The sequence below is a fragment of the Anser cygnoides genome, chromosome 10 (genome assembly GCF_040182565.1).
Source record: "Anser cygnoides isolate HZ-2024a breed goose chromosome 10, Taihu_goose_T2T_genome, whole genome shotgun sequence".
Classification (NCBI taxonomy): domain Eukaryota; kingdom Metazoa; phylum Chordata; class Aves; order Anseriformes; family Anatidae; genus Anser; species Anser cygnoides.
In genome coordinates, this window is record NC_089882.1 from 6,414,615 (window position 1) to 6,435,626 (window position 21,012).

Sequence of the window (21,012 nt, forward strand, 5' to 3'; positions counted from 1 at the left end):
AAGAGAGAGGCGGCAGCAGCCACGGGATGCTCCCCGTAGGCAGCCGGAGCCCCCAGTGGTCCCCCATACGGGTGCAGCATCCTCCTTGGTGCGCCCAGCCCGTGCCTCAGGTGGATGGCACCAGATGACTACAAGTGATCAAATATACCGCCCCATCCACGGGATTTGCCAGCTGTGACTCTTTTCCCTGAGCAGTGGTGAGGAAAAAACACCCCCCCGGTGACGCTGTAGGGGGGAGCGTGGGGCTGTAGCTCTGCGGCTGGGATCCGGGTGGTGCTGGATGGACGCGGGCGTGCTGGGGGGCTGCAGAGCCATGGGATGTTCAATACACGTTTCGCCAGCAGCAGAGTTTTGGAAAATGTGCCGGTTAAAGATTTTTGGGGCTGTTGTCACAGGATATTAAAAAAGCCTGATTCTCAACAACCCTAATCCAAGGGAAGCTCCCCAACCCCAGCTACCAAGTGCTGCCACCACCCAGCGCTGGGCTCAGGGGCTTTGACGGAAGGAGCGCGAGAGCAACCGGTGCTGCAGGGGCTGGGAGTGAGTGGAGGCGAGCAGCACACGCCGGAGCTGACCCCGTCCACCCGCGCACGTGCTGGCGTGGGGCTGCTGGTGCTGGTGCTGGGCAGTGCCAGCCGGGGCTGCTGCCGCCAGCCCCGCTGCTGCTGCCGTTGGCTCCTGGAGCAGTAAAACTGGCCTTCAGCCAGCCGCTGCAAAGTCGCATAAAGCCCATCTGATGGATTACACCTCTCACAGCTCCTAGCGCGAGGAGCAGGTACAATTAGCAGGCTGCGCGCAGGATCCTCTCTGCAATTTTTTCCTTGACATCATCAGTAATTACCCGCAATAAACATGCTGCTGCCGGGCGCGGGCTTGTCAATCACCAGGCAGCGCAGACCCGGCGCGTCGTAAATCCTCTGCCACAAACCTCGCTGCCAGGCGGGGAGAGGAGCGCTGGCAGAAGGGTGCCTGACGCCCCCGGGGCTCGGTGCGTGCCCCCCGGGCCTTGGGGCTGGGGCTGAGGTGGGGAAATTACCGCAGAGCTGCGCCGCGTGCCCCAGCCGCCGGTGCCGGTCCTTCCAGCTCGGCTGCTCCCCAGAAAAGCCATCCCCAATTACCTCGTGCGAGCCTGGCAGTTCCCCCCGCTGGAGAGATACAGGGTTATTAAGCAAATATGATTAATGAATTAAAGAACCTCTGGCATGCTGCGACGAGGCTCCAAGGCTCGCCGGGCGCCGGGAGGATTCGCCGGCTCACACTTTGGGAACTGTGTCAGGTTTCCACAGTAATACGATTAACGGGCTGTGTGACGGGCTAACCCCTTCCCGCAGCATCCCTCCGGGCTGGTCCCTGCGGGGATGAAGCTGTCCCTTTGCGATGGATGCGCTCGAGAGCGCAGCGAGCCGTACCGCTAAGCTGGGAGCAGGGGTACGGGGCTAATGCTGCAGGCAGGGGGGTCAGCAAAAGGGATTTAACGTCGTGGGTGTGTGCTGAAGGGATGTCATGTGGTGGGTGTGTGCTGAGCCTGGGCTCCTGCACCCCTGTGGCTGGCCCAGCCGTGGGTTTGTCTGCCGTCCAGCACCACCAGCCCCAGCTCCAGTGCTCGCAGAGCTGCCCGAGCTTGCTGGCAGGAGGGACGGGAAGGTTTGGGAGCGCTGCGCTCCCTGCTCGCGGGGCCAGATCGGGAGCAGCCGTGGGCAGACAGAGAGCTGGAGGTCTGCTGGGGGACAGCGCTGGCTCCTCATGCGCAGCAAGCCCTGCCGGCAGCGGCAGGACTGCCTTCGGGCAGGGAATCTTCCCTGCCACAGGGTAAAAGCAAGAGGCCGGGTGGTGTAGGGCAGGAACTGAGGCGACCGACCTGGGTTTGTCACCAGAGACCTGCTCCTGGCGTGAGGCTCTGCCGTGGGCAGTCCCAGCCCTGCCCTACCATGCTGTAATACCACATCTCTCACCCACCCCGATACACCTTCTGTTCTGGTAAGCTCTGCATCTGTGTGCTGTTGCAGCAATTCCCAGCGAGTACCTTGGTTTTGCGGATTTGGACATTTCGGGGCGGTTTTTCTTTGTGGTCCCTTCTGGTTTGGTTTCGTCTCTTAATTACCGAGCGATCGCAAGGAATCGGCGCGCGCAGGGGACTGCCTACGGAGGGATTAATCTCCGGCAGACCTCTTTACGATCCTGTTGCCACACCAATTCCCCACACTTACAGAACCTGACCACAGTGTGAAAATTGATATTTATGCTAAGGAGCACAAGGCACCGCCCGCCCACCGTTCCCTGACTTCTCTCCTCTGGGGTTTGAACTCGGAGGCTGCAGCAAGAAGTGCCGCTTCATCTCCAAACCCTGAAAATGAAATAAGTGCCCGGCCGAGCCGAATGCGATGGACGCATCAGCTCCCCGAGATCCTGCGGATATCAGCCTCCAGCTTAAAGCGAAGGAGCCTGACTGCTGGCAGCGCTGTCCCTGCAAACTCGTTGAGCCGGATGGAAACAGCGGCAGAACAGGCAGATTTTGCGATAGGGATTAAAAGCCTGCTGCTGGGCATGGTTTAAATTCATTCCTGCCTGCCTGTGGGCTCCCTCCGTCCTGCTGGCTAACCGGGGTCAGCCGCGGCGCGCTGCTGACAGATTTCCAAGACAGGCAAAAATATTGGGGGGGCTTGTCAGAGGGGAGGCAGCTCTGGGGCTGTGGCTCTCCTCCTCCCCAGGGCAGCACGTTTCCCAGCTGGGACGGGTTTCAGAGTTCGTTGAACACTTCTAGGTGAAAATGATTAAATCTTAGTCGCCAGCCCAGCCCCGTGCCGCACCTGGGGCCCAGCACGATGCTGCTAACCCCGCATGCTGTCACGGCTCCTACACCAGGCACTGCTCAGGGGCGGGCACTTCTCGTCCTGCAGAGAAGGAAGCCAAGGCGCTCCCAGGGAGCAGGAGCGAGGGATGCTGATAATCTCAGCGGCTCCGTTCTGACCGGTAATGGATCTGTTAACGTCTTCCCTGCAACGAGGAGAGACAGGTTTATTTCTGTGCCTCTCAGGAGACAGGCTGGAGCTATTATAAGAGTTATTAAGCTATTATACGCAGGTATTAAGGCTGAAAGAAGTCAGGTGTTATGAGGGCGTATGAAAGAGAAACCTCAGAGGTGCGCAGGAGATAGGCAGAAGAGGGGAAATGGTGGTGAGGCATCCACGTGTGTGACCAACCAACGCTACGGAAGGTAAACCAGAAGTCACCTTCGAGCTCCTGACAAGGTGTTTAAACTTTTCTTCTGCCCTGCGGCAGATCCGTATGGGTTCCTGCAGGGAGGTGAGCAAGAGAGCTTGTGCTGAGGATGTTTTGCTCACCAAATCTTTGCTCTTGTTTTGGGCTTCTGCAAAAATTGTGTTGTAGTTAAAAAAGCTCGTGTTTTTGGTGTTGGTGTGAGCAAGAGTGCAATGTCTGTACCCGAACTAAGCTGTCTGGCTGGAGGAAGGAAGCTGGGCGAGGAGGGAGGATGCTAGGTAGAGCTGGTACGTGGAGAGGATGCCTCAAAACCCAGCGTGGGCAGCATCTTGGATCCACTCGGCGTGTAAAAGCTCTAAACACAGTGGGATGCAGCAGCTGGATCTTTTTACGGCCATCTGAACATCCACCACAGGGAGCAGAGCCAGCGCCGTGACACACGAGCGCAAAACGCTAGTCAGAAAGGACAAATGGAATGCGAAAAACCAACAGAAACTCCCAAAGTGGGTCAAATTCCTTGATGCTTCTAACAATAGATGCAGGACGGGAAGGGCAGGGTCAAGCTGGTTGCACGCCTCCTTGCGCCTCCCCACGCCTGGGCTCGGTTGGGGCAAAATTTAGGGGGGGCAGCAGAAGCCCCGGTGGGCAGAGGCTCCGGGTGCAGCCCCTGCCCTGCCCGCCGTGCCTTCAGCTTCACGCCTGAGCGATTAGGGCCGGGTTATTAAACGTGCAGACCTGCCTCGTGCTAGCCCTTGGGTATTTAGGACCGCGGGGTCTCCGGGGCGGGATGCTCTAATGCTGCTTTTATGCCCTGCCTGCTGCAACGGGGCTCCTTAATGGGCTTGTGGTTCCCACCAGCGCTGCGAGCACGGGGCGAGGGAGGGAGAAAAACCCAGCAGCATCGGGGCGGCGTTAGCTCATGTGTTGTGCCTCTCACCGAACACACGCGGCTGGGCAGCCAGAAAGGATTGAAGGGAGGAACTCAAAAACTCCAGCCCCAGGAACCTGGGGACAGGCCCAGTCCTCACCAGCGTGGCCAGCTGCCCCCCTGCTTTCAGAGCACGGGGGCATGAACTTGCAGTGAAACTTTCTTCTTTTTTTTTTTTTTTTCCCCTCTCATTTCAAAGAGCAGCCCCCCCTCTTCCCTGCTTTAATCACTTTTAAAGCATCCTGGAGGAGCGAGACGAGAGTAAATAACTGTGGGAACCAGGGGAATTCTTGAACTGTTAAAGGAATCAATATAAATCTCAAAGTAACCTTGCCCTGATATCTTCCTTATCACCTCTGAGGCTCTACCTGCCTTTGTCTAACAACAATTTCAGTTAATTAGATAATTAATCTAATTATCTAATTAGGTGGAATAGCTAATGGCAATTCCACCTAATTAGGCCAGTCACGGTATCTCGGCAGCGGCGGTTCTCTCTTCCTGGCCAATTCTCCACCTTCTGCCACGACTGAGACCAGGCAGCGACACAGCTCATGGCTCTGCCTTTGCTTTAACCAAAACCACCTGGAAACGTTTTTATGTTTTCTCTCAAAGTTCCCATTTCCACTCAGGCTTCCCTTCCACCTGGCAAGGTGGCCACTTGGAGAGCAGACAGGGAAGCTCTCGGCACAAGATTAATTTCTAGCAATGAACGCAGCAACCTCTTCCTTTTGTAATTCATCCTCCTGGTGTAAGATTAATTTTGCTTCCGAGCACGGCAACCTGTTAGGTTTGAATTGATCCTAGGGAAGCGTGTTTTTCCTAGGCTGGGGGAACATTGTAAGCAGCTCTTTTTTTTTTTTTTTTTCCCCCTTTTTTTGGGCAAGTTTGGCTAACTCATGGCTTCAGTCCCGAGCACAGCCCCTTCTCCCGGAGAGATGCAGAGCGCTCTCCTGCCGCTGCAGGGCACGAGCTGCTGTCCCTGGGCCAGTGCAGCCCCTGGGCTCCTCTCTGCAGGGCGCTGCAGCTGCTGGCACCCTCCCGCTGCCTTTGGAGCAGTGACTGCAGCCCTGCTGCCCTCCCAGGAGCTGCGGGGGAGCCTGTGGGCTTGCAAAGCTGCCATACTGCTCTTGTGGTGGTTTTTTTTTTTTTTTTTCTTCCTTAATGCCTAAATTGGATTTAAGGCCATTTTTGTACATTCCAAAACAAATCAGCAGCTGTCTGCCAAGCAGGCAGGCAGACGCGGCCCTGAGATAACACTGCTGCGCTCGCACTTTGCACCCAAAGCTCCCAGCGCCCCGCCTTGCCAGCCCGAGGGCAAGGAAAGCCGTGCAACACCTGAGCAGTGAAGGACTCCGACTCTTCCCCCTTCGAGGCACGTTTTATTGTTAACGCCACCGCCATCAGTTGCTGGAGGACGTTGCTGGAGCCCCTCCAGCCGTGTCCAGCACCCCTCGGTGCTGAGCTGGGGAAGGAGGCGGCGGGGAGCCAGCGCTGCGTGCCGCAGAGCCCCAGCGAGATGAGATGGGCAGGTGCGCTCTGCAGGCACGTTTCTGCAGCGGGCCACCTCTCTGTCCTGGAAAATCTTCCTTCCCATAGCGGTCCTGGGTTCACCTGCTCCGACAGCACCCCAACCTGTGACATGGCTCGGTGGAGAGAGCCCCGCTCCTGACTCCATCCTCCTGCACGACGAGCACCAGGTCAACCCATGGCTTGTCATCTGGCTTTCCTTGTTAGGTTTGTTGTTTTTTAATATATATATGTATATAACTGAAACACCATAAAATGTCTCCTTGGGGTAGTTTGATTTTTCCTTCTGTTCAAAAAAAAAAAAGTTATATATATATTATTTCTACATATTTCTTAGCTGCTTGGAGCAAAGTTGTCTCAGCATTCTCATTTTGAGCCCCCCATATTGAGATGTTTATTACAGCGTGGTGAACATTTACATTTAGTTGAAACTTGGCAAGTGCTTTTTGGCTTGAAGCAAGTTTTCTTTTGAAGGAGTTTACTATTAAGTGTTCAAGGTTGTTGATTTTTTTTTCCCTTTCTCTTTTCCTTTTCAGAAAGCAGCACCTTTCAGAGCCGAATTCAGCAGCAGTAGGCCAGCTCGGCAGCAAGTGTGAAAGCTGCAAGTCAAACACGGGGCCGCAGCCATTCATGCTTTTCTCTGACATCTGTTGAGGGAACGGGAGGAAGGGAATTCAGCTGTACTCTAGAAGAAAAGAGAGGCTTTTTTTTGTTCTTTTGGTCCTGTGGAGCTGCACTCCCACCAGATGCTGGTGATCCTAATGCCAGCTGCACAGAGCACAGCATCTCTGATTCCCCGGTGCTGGGCCCTTCATGGGCCCCAGAGCGAGCCAAATTTGCTGTACCTGTAAGAAAACCGAGGGCACGACAGGCTCATTGCTCTTCTGTGGCTTGGCAGCGTGCTGGATAGCGACATCCCTGGCAGGGCCCGGCGTCGTGCTGCTGCAGTGCCGCTGAAGTGAAGGTGGTTGCTGCCCATCTGGCCGGCGCTACGGCCCCGATGCGGACGACACAGCCTGTGCTTTGCTTTATACTCTCCAGTTTTTCTTCCTTCTCAGGTGGGAAGACCCAGCGTTTCAGTGTGAGGACACGCAGGTAGATGATAGGTTTCCTACAGACGCTACTCGGGAATAAATAAGGCTTGTACAGGCTTCCTAACTGCAGGGGAAGATGCCTCCTGCACAAAGACTCCTTTTTGGCAAAACTTTGCAATGCCTAAGGACTTAGAGGAATTTTGTGTGGGCCGTGCAAAACTGCTCCTGCCTCCCAAAAGCGTCTCGTCTGTGCTGTGGAGGTCACTCGGGTGCCCGCACTACAGAAGCTGTGAGTGCTGCGGAGCCAGGAGCTCCCAAACCCTGCAGGAGGTAGCAAAGGGCTGCGGGGGGCTGGCGGTGCCTGTGTCTGCAGAGGGATGCTCCTCCACGTCCTGAGCGTGTGTGTGCTGGGGTGCTCAGCCTGCAGGCAGTGAAAAGGGCTGAGGATGGGGACGGACGGAGCAGACAGCCAGTGCACCTGCAGGGGTGGTCTAAACGGCCTGACGTCCCCGTACGGAGGTGGGCAAACATCTCCGGGGGGAGCCAGGACCTCCCTGCTGCCTGAGACAATTTCTAACCCTGGAACCAAATGGGAGAAATTTCTTCTGAGATTCTGAAATACTGTAGAGAGGGCTCGTTTTTCTTTCTCTTTACTTTTTTTCTCCTGCCACTTCCACTTTCTAGCAGCAGCCACAACTGGAAGTACCAAAAATCTGCAGTGAGCCTGCTTTCTCGGGCTCTGTCTTGAAAACCCAGGAAGTTTGAAGAGGTCTGATAATCACCCCTGGTTCCTTATCAGCTTTCCCCCACCCAGGGGTCTCCCAGCGCCCAGCGGAGGTGGCTGTGTGGCTCTGCCGGCATCACGGTGCCAGCTGGCTGCCGCAGCAGCGCTCACTGCAATGGCAAAAAACAGCGATTGTACTTTTGGTCCAGCCTTTGTGCTGGTTTTTCTATTTTTGCTCTCCCATTGAGTTTCCACAACAGAGCTGTGCCCGTGCTCTGAAGACACCAAACTATTCTCATGATTTTGTATCAGAGATATGACAATTTCATAGCAATATTTAAGATACCTCGCTGGTATATCTGAAGTTGAACAAAGAAGAATTGGGCTCTGTTTGTAGTGGGGCTTTTCAGCCCCTTCCATACTTTATTTAGGTGGCTGAATTCCAAGGGTGACTTGTTTTTTTTCCCTCCTCTTTCTCCCCTCACATTATCCTGTTTTATTTTTTTTGTTTTGTTTGTTTTGTATTTTACTAGACACTACTTTTTGACACAGCGCTCCCATTGCTATGCAGATGCTGCACAGGTCTATTTATCATTTCCCACTCGCCGTGTCTCAGAAGTCTACTCAGCAGCGCCGTGTCTTTCCTTGTTGCAAGCTTCAGTGCTCTACAAACTGCATGGAGCGAGGATATCAAGGTACTTTTTCTTGGCTGCCAGCGTCTAACATAAAGGGGGAGGCAGATTTGGAGACGTTGCTTGTTTCTATGGATAATAATCAATAAGGCCCATTAGGGAGACAACTACATACATCACTAAACTTTGACCTCTGCTCTCCAGAGCAGTCCCAAGATGCCTATTCATATGCTGGTGACATCCAGATTGCGCTATTGCAAAAGCCTCTTTGCTCGGGAAGGGATTACAGATTTAAATTGCACAGCCCTCGCTATCTGTACAATACAGCGTGCAGGATGCTTAGCTGGTGCCTCTGCTTTTTGTTGGCTTCCCTTTCCCTCAGCTGAGTTCTGTATTTAACACTGTTGCGCGCACAGCTTTTTATGCCTCCCTACCTTTTCAGGCTGTTTGCTGCTCCTGCCTGTCTGGCATTTTAAGGGTTTGCAGCCCCTGGGATTCTTGGCACTGGCTCTCGCTTGCATATTGCTCCTCATCTTTCAGATCCTTTTTCTACTAAGTTGTTCTTCGGCAGGCTGTTTCTGATAGAAAGTTTTTGGCTTGCTGTCTGAAGTTCCTGATAGTCGGCATTTGATCACTTGCTAATTCAGTTCTAAAACTATTTTCCAAAGAACCCATGAAAGACCATCTATAAATAGATTATATTAAAAGAGAACTTTAAAAAGACCCTTATTTTGCTGAACAGAGGAAGTTTTAGGTTTTCTGGGATGGCAAAAAGACACGTTCCAAATTTAGAAGCAAATTGGAAATCCCTGGGTGTTTGAGAAATCCATTTCTAGAGGCAAAAGCTGGATGAAGAGCTCTCTTCCTCCTCTATCTCTCCCCTCCTCTTGTGAGAGCAGTGGGTGAGGAGGAGATGCAGACCCGATCCCATGGGGATCCCAGGGGCAGCAGCAACCAGGGCAGCTGCTCTGCAGTGCGATTCCTCCTGCAAGCGATCAAGGTCCATATTGACATCGCCTGCCTTTGCTCCTCCCACGGCAAGGCTGTTTCTGTTCCTTGCTCCTCCGAAGGTTAGAAACAGATGTCTGATTTCCAGCCTACATGGCCAGCATAGCTCAGTTGCGCTCTTCATTCTCATCTGTTAGCTCTTCTATTACCCCATTGTGCTGCCTCCTTCCTCAGAGTACTTTTAGAGAGTAGCCATATCCCCTCTCAACCTTTGTTTCTCCAGGCTGAGCAAGTTGAACTCATAGAGACTTATTTTATAAAACAGGCTTCCCACTACTCTGACCATCCTCGAACCCCTCTTCTGTGCTAGTTCCAGCCTGTGTGCAAGTTTTTGTCAAGAATTGCCTGGAGAAAGGCAACTCCAATAAGATCTTGCCTGCGCACTGCTCAGTGCCATTAAATGCTTCCTTGTCTCTGTTTGTTGGGAGTTCTGATACCTGCGGCTTGACACGTGCCCTTCCAGGAGCGGAGTCACACCAGTGGTACACAAACTACTGAGACAGCTCTTTATCCTCCTGTGCGCCAAAGCAATGGGCTCCTAGCGAAGTCAGAAAGTTTTCTCATGAGCACCCCACTGAGTAAGTCAGATAACACCGTATTTCACCCCGCTTCCATTTCACTTTCTCTAGAAGTTATTCTTTTCTTCAGCTGTGACATCTGCATCTCGTCTTCAGGCTATTAGCACAACCCCTCGTTTTCCTGATAGGGCCGCTGATGAAGACACCAAGTGATGGTCATCCCAAGGCAGGTTTTTGAGGAGCTCTGCTCAGGATTTTCCTGCAGCCCTGTGGTTCTCCTTGCCTCATCCCTTGCCTACTGTGCCATGCCTGTGCTTCCAGCTCAGCTAAAAATATCCCATCTGACAGTGTAGCGGAGTCTTTACCGAAGTCTGGAAAATGGCATGCTGTGTGGGAACTCTCTCTTATCATTTGCTTCTCTCCTACAATTATCAGTAAAGTCTCTCAGTGTCTCCGTATTAATCCAACTCCCTTGTTAACTGCGTGTGTTTTGCAGGAGCATGCATCAAGCTCGGCGGTGCCCCGGGGCCATCCATCAGCGAGTTCTCTGTTTACACAACTCCTAGCACAACGCTTTCCCCAAAAGCCTACAAACTCAGCCCGGGCCACATTTTTAAAGGTCCTGTCAAGTGCTAAGTGAGATTTCCAAGAGCAGTTTCCTCCTGACTTCTTGCTGGCATCAGCACCTGCGAGCCAGTGGCAGCTAATGCTGTGCTTTGAAAGCAGAGGAGGGTGCGGTTAGTTGGCCACCAGCGCCTCTGGCTAACGCGTGCTCTCCGGTTTGGTGTTTTGTTTTGTGGTGAAGACTTCCAGGCTTCTGAGCGCAGGCTCCTGCCTCCCTTGCCAAGGATGCTCTTACTGTATGGCAAACATTACTCTAGTTTGCGTGGAGGCCACCGGCTTTCACACAGCCTCTTTTCATTCCACCCCTTGATGGCTTCTCCCCAGCTTGGAAACCTGGGGAGGCCAGACATTTAATCCCATTCAGCGGGATGTGTTGGGCACAATGAAGCGAATGCTGCCTGCTGTAGCTGGCTCACCTTTTCACCCTCGATTGCTAATTTCCCTTTTCACCCACTTCTACTAGAAGGTGCTAATCACGCGGTGAAACACAACTTTCCTGCCCCAGAGCATCACTTCTGAGCCTTTTAGCTCTGGCTAAACTCACAGGGACCCCTGTGTCCCAAGCCCGATTCCAATTCCTGTGTAAGAGATTCCCTATTAAACCAACAGAAAACTCATTTACAAGTGGTTAGAATTCAGGCTGTTGAGGACAGCAGTCACTTCTGAGAAGTTACGCAGATCTGATGCAAAATCACAAAAATGCATCTTTACCACAGTGACTAACGGGGCCGAGAAGCTCGAGTTAATATTTATATTTGGCATTGAACCCTATGCACAAATACTGACTTTGGCTGGGTGTGTAGCGTCCTGCTTTGTTTTTAAACCCATGTATACGAGTGGTCCAGGTGCATGGAAATATCCTTGTGCTCTCGGCACCCCAGGTTTTGGAGCTCTTTCCCCTCTGCAGGGGCTGTTCACGGGATGCTCAGCTCGGGGTGGGAGAGCTGCCAGCGTGCCCCGAGCATCTCTGGCCAGCTGCAGAGGTGCGGACTGGAGCTCTGGACCAGTGCCTGCTCTTGGGCTGGAGCTCAGAAGCAGGAGCAGCTGTGGTGCTGCTGGGGTGAGGGAGGTGGCTCTGCGAGGGCGAGGGGCTGCTGCATCTCGGGTCCTGCCTGGGAAGAGTCTGCAGCCAGTGCTCTGTGCAAGACCTTTGTTTTTAAAATGCGTGTGATGGGGGAAGGGGAGAGGTGGAAAGATGTGGATTAACAGGATCCTCTTGCAGTTGGGAGAGCCCTGAAGCAGGCGGTTGAACGCGGTACTGCTGAGAAAGCGGCATCTTCTGGATCCACGGGCAGGAATTTCTTCAGCTAGATTCACCACCAACACGGAGTCCAAAATATTTGGCTGGAATGAGTTCGGTTTTACAACTGGTGCCATGGATTTATGTGAGAGCTTAGAAATTTACTGCATTCACTTTTCAAATCAAGAGTGTTGGAGTTAATGAGAAGAAGTGCTAAATGACTTGCCCAAGGCTGCCTTGCGAGCCTGCGAGAGCCTGAACTCCATTAAAAATCGCCAGATGCTCAGCAGGGTACGCTGCCCACGTCATCGCGGCGACTTCTGAGGCAGGCAGGATAATGCACGGTGCGAGCGATGTGGTGTGAAATGAACACCCTACCAGCACAGCGACAATTTAGTTTGCTTTACTTTCCACAAATGGCTCTTCTCTTGGTGTCTGGAGGGGTTAAGAGGGAAGCGCTTCCCATGGGATGCAGCAGCTCTGGAGCTTCAGCCGGACCCGTCCGCAGTCACGGTGCTGCTCCAGGAACCATCCCAGCTTTGCCATCCGGCCTGTGAAGGTAGAGAGACCTAATTGCTACTTGAGGAGTGTTTAATAAACCGGGAATGATTACCTCCTGTTGGATGTACGTGATTAAATGAAGTCACACTGTCCAGAGGTTGCCAAGCTTTTACCATGTGACTTTGAAAACTTACTTGCTGAGGAAGGAAGGTTTCCAGGGGAATTGATAATAAAGGATGTAGTAGGTTTTTGGAAAGAAAACAACTTTTGCTGTGAATACAGCAACCCTGAAACTTTTTGAGGAGATAAACTGCTTTCTAAAAGTGTCCCGTAGCTCCTTTGTGTTTCCACAATAACTTGCTCTGTGCTTGCCGTGGCCATTGCTCTGTTTAACGCGGTAACGGAGAGCTAAGGTAAATAGCTGCAGCCTCTTCTTGCTGTAGCAGAAAATGGGAGTCAGGCAGTGCTCAGACCTGCTTCTGAGTTGAAGTTTCAGGACTTTCTGCCTTTGTGTGCTTCTTCTCAGGTTCTCCGCTGATGTTGTCCCCAAACACATTATTGTTGTGCCCGTAAACATCACTGCAGTGACGTTCTGGTAGCAATTGCACAACGGGACTTTGTGCTCGGCATACCCCTGTGAATGCTGCTGAGTGACTGTTCCCACACAGATTCCTGAAGCAAACATTGCTGCTACAATCTAAAAGAGCAAAAATGTTTGGAAAACAGCAGATGCAATGGGAAAACGACACTTCCTACATGTGATAATTACACAACCTTAACTCTGCCCTTGGAGTATGTCTGCTTCTCGCCGTATTGTTTGGAAACTTGCACGGAGTACGAAAAAGTCATTTGAAGTCTTTGTCTGCACGAGCCATGGTTCAAGGAGTGAGTGGAGGTGCCAGCAAGGGTTAAGGTACCTGCGTGTGGATGTGGGGAACTGGGCACGGTGAGAGGATTACATACAGCCCTTAAATATGGAGAGGTGACAGTCAGCACCACGCGGCTGCTCACTGGGCACTGCTGGAGGGGGATAAAACCTCTGCCTGTGAACAACTCCAGACCGCTAACGCTTTAAAGCACAGGACACGGTTATGCTTTTGTCCTGTCATGGTAAGAGCATATCCTGTCTTAAGTCCCTTACATTGGTTTGCTCTTTAAGTAGCATTTTGTTTTTTCATTTTTTCCTTGTGCTCTGCCAGGGGTTAACTTTGTTCAGACCGTCTCCATCCACTCCCTGTAGCCCCGCTCCTGCTCTCATCCTCCCTTTGCAGGCTGCAGGCTCCTTCCTGACTGCGCTGTATTTCTTGTCTGGGGTGAAGTCTGCTCCTCGCTGGCAGGAGCTAACTGGGCTTTGTTGCCACTGAAAAAGTGGGAAAATACAGTGGAAAAAAATGCCTGTCCTCTATGGCTTGCACTTGTGCAGCTACAAAGAGTTGAACCAACTTTTGTCTTTATTCTTTGCTCTTTGTAAGTTGAGAGAAGGAGGGGGGAAACATGCTCTGTGCCATGTCGGCTCTTGCTTGGATTGTAACGTGAATATTTGGAACTTTCACAAACCAGGAGCCACCTCAGTCCTTCTCCAGCCGTTCTCTCCTGGCCCTTCGACCCCATCTCCTCTCACACAGCTGCTCCAGGGGACACTGAGGGGTTGTGCAGTGAGGGCGACAAGGGCTCATCCTCGACCTGCCACCCCCAGCCACCCCCGGAGCGTTTCTCCAGGCCCACGGGGCAGGCGTAGCGCAGGCCTGGGGCCGAGCTTCTGGAGAAGAGCCACTCTTTGCCGCCTCAGGAGTTTCGCGGACCCGCGGCTTGTGCTTTCTGGTGAAGCGTGCTTATGGATCTGCAATGGATCGATGAGGATGTTGTTGAAAGACTAGGGCAATGCTGTCAAAACGCCTTAAATTCAGAGCAGCCTCTGCTTGGGTTGGTGACTTGACCCAAAGAGAGAAGGGAAGTGGTGCAGGCAGTTGCTGAGGTGCTGGCGGACGCAAAGGAGGCATGTACCCCAGGAACGCGAAGCCCTGAGGCGAGCGGTGCCCCCCTGCCCCTCAGGGCTGCCTGCGGGCACCCTGCGGGCCGCGTCCCGCTCCCCTTCCCGCACGGCAGGAGGAGGCAGGCTCCGGCCTGCCTTCCTCCCCCCGGCCCCTCTGCCCCTTTCACCGCCGAGCGGAGCTGCCCTACACCTCCCCGGGCCGCCCGGCCCCCGGGGCCTTCCCCCTCCCTCGGCGGGGCGGCGGGGCAGGGGCGGCCTCCCCCTGCTGCGGGCCCCGGGGCGGCAGCGCCTCAGCCCCGAGCCCCTCGGGGGACGGGCAGGCGGGGAGCGGTCCTGGGGGGAACGAGGGAAGGGAAAGGAAGGGAAGGGAAAGGAAAGGAAAGGAAGGGAAGGGGTCGCCTCCGGCTCAAAGAACCCTCCCCGCCGGTGGGGTCCCGGCGCGGGGGGGTGGTTGTGTGCAGCACCCCCCCCCCCCCCAAACCCGAGGGGCACAGCCCCGGCTCCGCAGCCCCCCGGGGCTCCCCGCCGCCCTCGCCCCGGCCCGGGGGTGGGACCCCGCGGCGAGGGGGGCGCCCCCCGCTCCGCTCCGCTCCGCTCCCCGCCGGGGCTGGCGGCGGGGCCGCCCCCATTGGCCGCGGCGCGGCGGCGAGCTCCGCCCGCCGGAGCGGCGCGGGGAGGAGGAGGAGGAGGAGGAGGAGGGAGAGAGAAGGAGAGGGAGGGAGGGCGCCGGGCTGCGCTGCTAGTCTGGAGCGGAGCCTGGCAGCGGCAGGAGCGGCGGCGGCGGCGCGGGGGTGAGGAGCAGCCGGAGCCCGCTGGCCGCAGGCAGCCCCGTCGCCCTCCCCTCCACCCGCCCGCCCTCCCCCTCGCGGCTTTCTTTGTGCGCAGGGCAGGGGCGGCCCCGATCCATGGTCATGGGCGACAAGAAGAGCCCGACCAGGTGAGAGCGGCGGGGGGCGGCCGGGGCTGGGGTGGGGGGGGAGGGAGAGAGTCGGGGTAGGGGCCCCTAAGATGGAGGTGAGCGCGGGGAGGGGGCGGCGGGCCGGCGGCTCGGCGCTGCCGGGCGGGGGCCGGCGGCGGGTAGGCCCCTGGCTGGCAGCGGTGTGCGTGCGCTCCGCCGCGGGCGGGCGGCGGCGAGGGGGCGCCTAAGATGGAGGGAGGGCGGGCGGGAGGAGAGGCGGGGGGGCCGCCGCGCCGCCCCGCCAGGTGGGCCAACTCCGCGCCGCCCCGGCCCCGCGGGGTGGCTGCGGGCTCGGAGGGAGGCTCCTAAGATGGAGGGGGAGCGTGGAAGGGCAGCAGCGGGAGGAGGAGGAGAAGTGTTTGTGCCTCCCCGCCGCCGGTGCCAGGGCTGCTGTGGTGTGAGAGCAGCCATGGCGGCTCCGCTCGCACACGCACTCCCGCCCCGCACACTCACTTCTCCCAGACAAAGGGAGATTTAACAAGGTGGAGGCGGCGGGCGGGTGCCGAACACGCCTCCCGGCCTTCAAACTCTTCGCCGCCCGCCCCTCCGAAAAAGGAGGGCGAGGGGGGGACGGCCCCCGCCCCGCCGGCGCTGCCCCCGCCCCAACGGCGGCGCCCCCGGGGCCGGGGGGCACGGGGGGGCCCGGCCCGGCCCGGCTCGGCTCGGCAGGGCCCGGCCTGGCCCTCGGGGAGGGCCGGGGCACGGCGCCGCCCCGCACCTCTGCGGGCCCCCGCGGGGCTCCGGCGACCCCCGGTGTGCGGGGGGAGCGGGGCGGGCAGGAGCAGGCGCCGGGCTGGAGGGCTGTGTAATATGGTTTCTAATGTGTGTGTTTTCCTTCTCTCCTCCTCCCCTCTCTCTCTCTCTCTCTCTCTCTCCTCCTCCTGCTTCTTTTCTCCTCCTCCCCAAACACACGCATACACACACACACACACACACACACACACACTTTCCCTCTCCCTCTCCCTCCTCAAGGCCAAAAAGGCAAGCCAAACCTGCAGCCGACGAAGGCTTTTGGGATTGTAGCGTGTGCACCTTTCGGAACAGCGCCGAAGCCTTCAAATGCAGCATCTGCGATGTCAGGAAAGGCACCTCCACAAGGTAATGCCCGCCTTTAAACACGGCTCCCAGCCGTGCCTTTGGTTATGCTGACTTGTTGATTTCCGCCGTTTTCCAGAGCCCCGTTGTTCGTGGCCCCCCCCCCCCCTTCCCCGAGATGTAGTCCCGGCTGTCCCCGTTTAAAATATTGTGGTTTTTAAAAATTCTCTTTCAAGCGCTTAATTAGACCTGGAAAACGCGTTTCATGACTGTGGCAGCGACCTGAATCTTTTTGTTGTTCCGTGCTTTTCTGTTGCTATTGTGAGAAAGACTTCTTAAAGCTCTGCAGGCAGCCCAAAACGTTCGGGCTGTGTTTTGGGGCCGATGGTTTTCTGTGTTTTGGGGAGAGATCTACCTGTGTTTTCCCCAGGAGTAAAAAATAACTGAGGATTAGGGAGTGAGAAGGGAAACAGCTGAAACCAAGGATGCCACAAGAACAACAACTCCCTTCCTGAGATGTTGATCTCTCTGTCTGTTGTCATCTCAAAGGAATCGGCTTTCGTGGGAATGGTGCGGATTGCTGAAAGCTTTAGCTGTCAGTTCTCTCCGATTGCCTTACGCTGAGTAACTGGAAGTCTTTGCAAGGTTTTGCAGCTGGCGTACAGTGGCTAATTTAATTCCTAAAAACTCTAAATTGCAGTTCTGCAGTTTAATTGGTTCAGAAAGTTGGTTCTGGAAATACCAGTTGGTGCTGAAACAGGCGTGTGGTGGTCTGCTTTTTTTCTCTTTCTTCTGATTTGTTCTATGATGTTGTCTTCTGATAAGCTTTTTGTAAATGATGTATGGCCTGAATATGAGTTCACGTTACTCTTCTCTGTCAAGGAAGCGGTCTGTAAGACCTGCGTTGTGAAAGGTGTCAGTTTTCTTTGAAAGCGTGTTGAGATGTGCGTTGCGATGCTCTCTTGGGCAGGCTGTTCTCGTGACTCGGGTGTCTTGACTTGATTGACAAAGGAGGTTAAAGTGTTTTTGGTTAGTTATTGTTTGCACTGTGCTTTAAACAATGTGAAGTGCCTACATTTTTAATGGGCAGCATGCTTTTGGGCCATGGAAGCTCTCTGAGTTACAGCAATAGAGTTGCAGCACTTCGCTCTGTGTTTCACGATGCATGTTGATTACAAGTATCCCTACCCGTTTTACAGAATATGCCAAGGCGTTGAACTTAACTATGCTATTTAAAATTGTTTTACATCATTGAATAAGGTCTGTCTTTCGGGACAGTAGCGTTCTGTACACGCGTAGATCTGATTCTTCACCGGCTTTGTTCAATCTTGTTTTGTCATGCAACTAAACCTTCAAAGCGTGCTTGATTTCTGTGGGTTTCTGTTGTCTTGGCTTCCCCATTGATTCAGGTAAAACACGTTGATCCTGCAGTTGTCTGGTGTTTTACTGTGCTGCTACAGCACAGCGCAGCCTTGCAGTCGCTGAAAGTTCTCACAGCATAATGTCGAGCATGTGCACGGGTGTTTGTAGGAGGAGAGTCTTAATGAGATGTAGGAGTCCACATGGATTGTATCTGCTATCATACCAGATCATTTTCATTTGGCCACCATACTGACATTCATTTTGAGAGCAGAAGGCTTTTTTTCCTCCCTTTTTTTTTTTATGAGAAGTTTCAAAAGGTTTGTTGAGATAGTACGATGTTTTTCTTTTAAAGAGCCCTTAAAAGGGATAGCAATTGATTTCAGGTTAAGAACTGTAGCCTTACTTGCCAGATGTGATCCTCATGTCTAGAACGTCGTACTTCTGCTTAACTTTTAATAGACTCTTCTGAATGGCTTCTAATTTTAATTCATTTAATTCATCAGCTTTCTATTCATTTTTGCTGCTTTTTAAATTGCTTTTGTTTGTGGAGTTTGAGGGAAAATATTCTAAATATTCAATGGACCATCATGTCTTCTTGCATATTTATATGATTTGCGAATAAATCTAACTGAAAGCAGGAGTGGCTGAATGTTGAGTGAACTTTGTGCGTTGAGAAGACCTGGGAGGTCAGAGCTCTTTGTTGTGGTATTGCTCTGAGTGTCACAGTATGTGAGGTACAAGTCGACGGCTGGGAAATTCATCAGAATTTTTTAATAAGTCACTGGTGGAAGAAAACCTAGTGAGTTATGATTGATAATTTATTACTTCAAATATGAGATGAGCTTGACCTTTGAGTTGTAATTCGACGAGTTGGTGACACCTATCCCCATTTAAAACCACCGTGCTTCATTAAGGCTGGCTTTGGTAACGCTTAACAGAAACTTACCAAACTCTCTTTAAAAAAAAAACAACAAAAACCAACTCAACAGAGTAGTGAAAGAACATTGTAGATGTGATGGGGCAACTGGTTTTCATCAAATTGTAGTGGGAAATCACAGTATGCTCAGTATTTTAATAAGATTTAGTATGACCTACATCCCCCCCCCCCCCGTGAAGTCAGTTATTTGCTGTAGAATTTACTTTGGCGGACAAATATTCTCCTATTTGAGAACTAGTTAGGACGTTAGCTAATTCTTACTGCGCGTGTGTTTTTTTCAGACTTGATACAATCTTTGTGTGGTGTGTGTGGGAGGGGTGGCTGGCAGCCTGCAGAATTTTTGCTTTCTCAGATCCAGCTATCCCCTTTCCTTAGGCTCTCAAAAAAAGAGCTTTAGCTACGTACAGTAACTCTTAGAGACGTACCGAATAAAAATCACTGTGGATGCTAAACAGTTAAGCTGCACCTGAATGCTTTTTCAAGGGATTGTTTGTAAATATTTCAGTTAAAAAAAAAAAAAAAAAAGTCAAATCCATCTCAAGAGAATTGAGAGTTTTCAGGCAAAGATTGTATTAAACCTGTAGTACTCAAATACTGAATTTGTTACATGTCGCCAGCACACTTTCCCCAACTCTATTCCTGCTTTTTTATGGTTAAACTTCATTTCTCTGTACTTAGGCAAGTATGTCGAGTATGGAGCATCTTGAGTTTTCCTTAAGTTCTCCTCTCAGAGGCTAACAGCAAAGATGCAAGCTGTGTTCAGCACAACATCCAGTTCAGCGAGATGACAATTTAATTGGCTAGCTTGGGAATGAATAATGGTAATGTGCTTGCTGGGGTTTGCAATGATTTTCTTTCCTGGAGGTTTTTGTATTGGTGTAATGGCTCAGGGAGGTGGTGCTAGTCACTGCTTCCACTTGTGTCCTTTGGCTGTCCTGGTGGTTTGCTCTGCTAGAGCCCCGTCGGTTCCTGAACACAGAGGAAGACTTGAATTAAAACTTCTGCTGGGAATTTTGCTCCACAAACACACGTTCCCTTCCAATACCCATTACTACTCCAGACGTGGAAAGAAATTTTACTTTGGATTTCCTGAGAATGCTGGGGCAGAATTTGGCCTTGCATTTCCTATTAAGGGGAGTCGTAGGTTCCTACGTGAGACCATCTCCCTGTTTCCTTTTTTTTTCCTAATGGTATTCTTGCTCCTCTTCCCTGTTCTTTCTCTTCTGGTTCACATATGTTGTGTTCCTATGCACTTGTAGCTTTCTCTCTCCTCCCAGGCATGGCTGTGCAGAATGTTTCTGTGTGCTTTAAAGCATCATCATGAAGCAGATTATTCCCCTTTCCCTCTGATTTCTCTCAGATAGTTATTTTCTGCAGTTTTCCGTTTGGTTTAACAGGCAAGCAGTGCGAGGTGGCAGAGCTTCTCTGATGTTAGGTTTTGTCTAACTTGAGGATAAGCACTTTGTTATCTGAGCTTCGTGTCCTTTATAGTGAAGAAACACACTGAAAGTACTCACCAAAAGGTGTGAGAGCAGCAATTAGATACCTGACGTGCAAATTAAGAAGAAAAAAAGGGGACTTTTTAATAGTAAGATAATAAATTGTAGCATAAATGTCTTCTGGAAGGCATACACTTAGTAATAAGCATTTCTGTTGTATTTGTTGCTAATGTCTGTATACCCAAAGTATGTGATTTGGAGGTTGCATGGGGAGATGAACATGCGTTTTGTTGTGGAGTGCTCAAGGAGCATGCATCCGTAGTGTTTCACTCTTGTGCCGTACTTTTGAGGGGAGGCCAAGCAGCGTAATTTTAAAATGAATTTTGTTTTGTGTGGAGCAGGTGCCTTGGATGCTGGTCTTCCTTCCTCTTCAGTTCTTCAGAAAATTCCTTTGCACGTCTGCAGTATCTAAGCTAGCACCTTGAAGGACATCAGCTGCTCTCCGTGTCACCAGCGCAAGTACTCTTGTTCTGTACCCAGGCTGGGCTGACCAGAATAGACACCAGATAGTCCTGCTATTCCTGGAATGAGGAATCAGGCTTACGAGCCCAGCCTCTGCAGAGCTAATATGTGCCCTGCTTATTTGCCGTCTATTAGCAGGACCCTTCTAAAAATACGTGCTGGTGTGTCATCGTGGTGTAGATTAGAAGCAAAGTGGTTTTCATTCAGTTCTTTAAAGTTAAGTGTCTTTCACCTGCGTTAGGCAGGGTTTTATTTTTGCATCAGGGCTGTTCTTTTGAGTGGGCTATATCTATAAAAATGGAGTAGGGGACTTCTAGAAAGAGCTGTTGGGGAAGGGAAGTTGGTGCTCTTCTCTAGAACATTAGCTTTACTTACTGGCCGTTGAGGACCATGTGTAAATCGTCTCTGCTTTTCCCGTTGAAGCTAAATGGCAGCTGGGTCGTAAGGGAGCTGAGTGAGGTCTGTCCCAGCCCGAAGCCGTGCGGGTGCCCCCTGGGCCATCTGGGTCTGGAGGCTGAGTCTGCTCGGGGACTGCTTGGCTGGTAATGGGTGAGAGCAACGTAATCGTGCCTTGGTCACTTGGAGTGCTGGGATTCACAATAGGCGTTTACTAAATGTTCGACCGCGTGTAGGGAGCTCTTCAGACCACGGTTTTCTCAATTCTTGTTTACCAGCGCTGTCTAAAACTAGTTGGCTCTTACTCGCTGAATTTGTAGAGGAAGAGTACTTTCGCTAAGTTTGGCAAACCCGGTGTGGCACGGGAGCTAAGAATAGGAGCCTTCTGCGAATCTTGCATACAATCAGCCCTTCA

The 21,012-nt window shown here is 52.6% G+C and overlaps 1 protein-coding gene and 1 long non-coding RNA gene across 4 annotated transcripts in view; both read left to right on the forward strand.

Annotated features, from left to right (window-relative positions):
• Positions 1 to 2,452: 2,452 nt before the first annotated feature.
• Positions 2,453 to 12,515, forward strand: LOC106035483 (uncharacterized). Of its 3 annotated transcripts, none has more exons than XR_007165151.2 (3): positions 2,453 to 3,214; positions 5,744 to 5,881; positions 6,211 to 6,714. It is a non-coding gene; the product is annotated as an uncharacterized lncRNA (long non-coding RNA). The 3 variants fall into 3 exon arrangements; XR_010833947.1 differs by having other exon boundaries at positions 5,744 to 5,844; XR_010833946.1 differs by lacking the exons at positions 5,744 to 5,881; positions 6,211 to 6,714 and adding exons at positions 8,004 to 8,127; positions 11,437 to 12,515 and having other exon boundaries at positions 2,454 to 3,214.
• Positions 12,516 to 14,624: 2,109 nt separating this feature from the next.
• Positions 14,625 to 21,012, forward strand: part of RYBP (RING1 and YY1 binding protein) — a 44,599-nt gene continuing 38,211 nt past the window's right edge. Inside the window, exons 1-2 of the mRNA XM_067003242.1 lie at positions 14,625 to 14,885; positions 15,879 to 16,004. Coding sequence (XP_066859343.1) covers positions 14,854 to 14,885; positions 15,879 to 16,004 — 158 coding nt within the window. The 5' untranslated portion in view covers positions 14,625 to 14,853. The remainder of the gene's footprint in view (positions 14,886 to 15,878; positions 16,005 to 21,012) is intronic.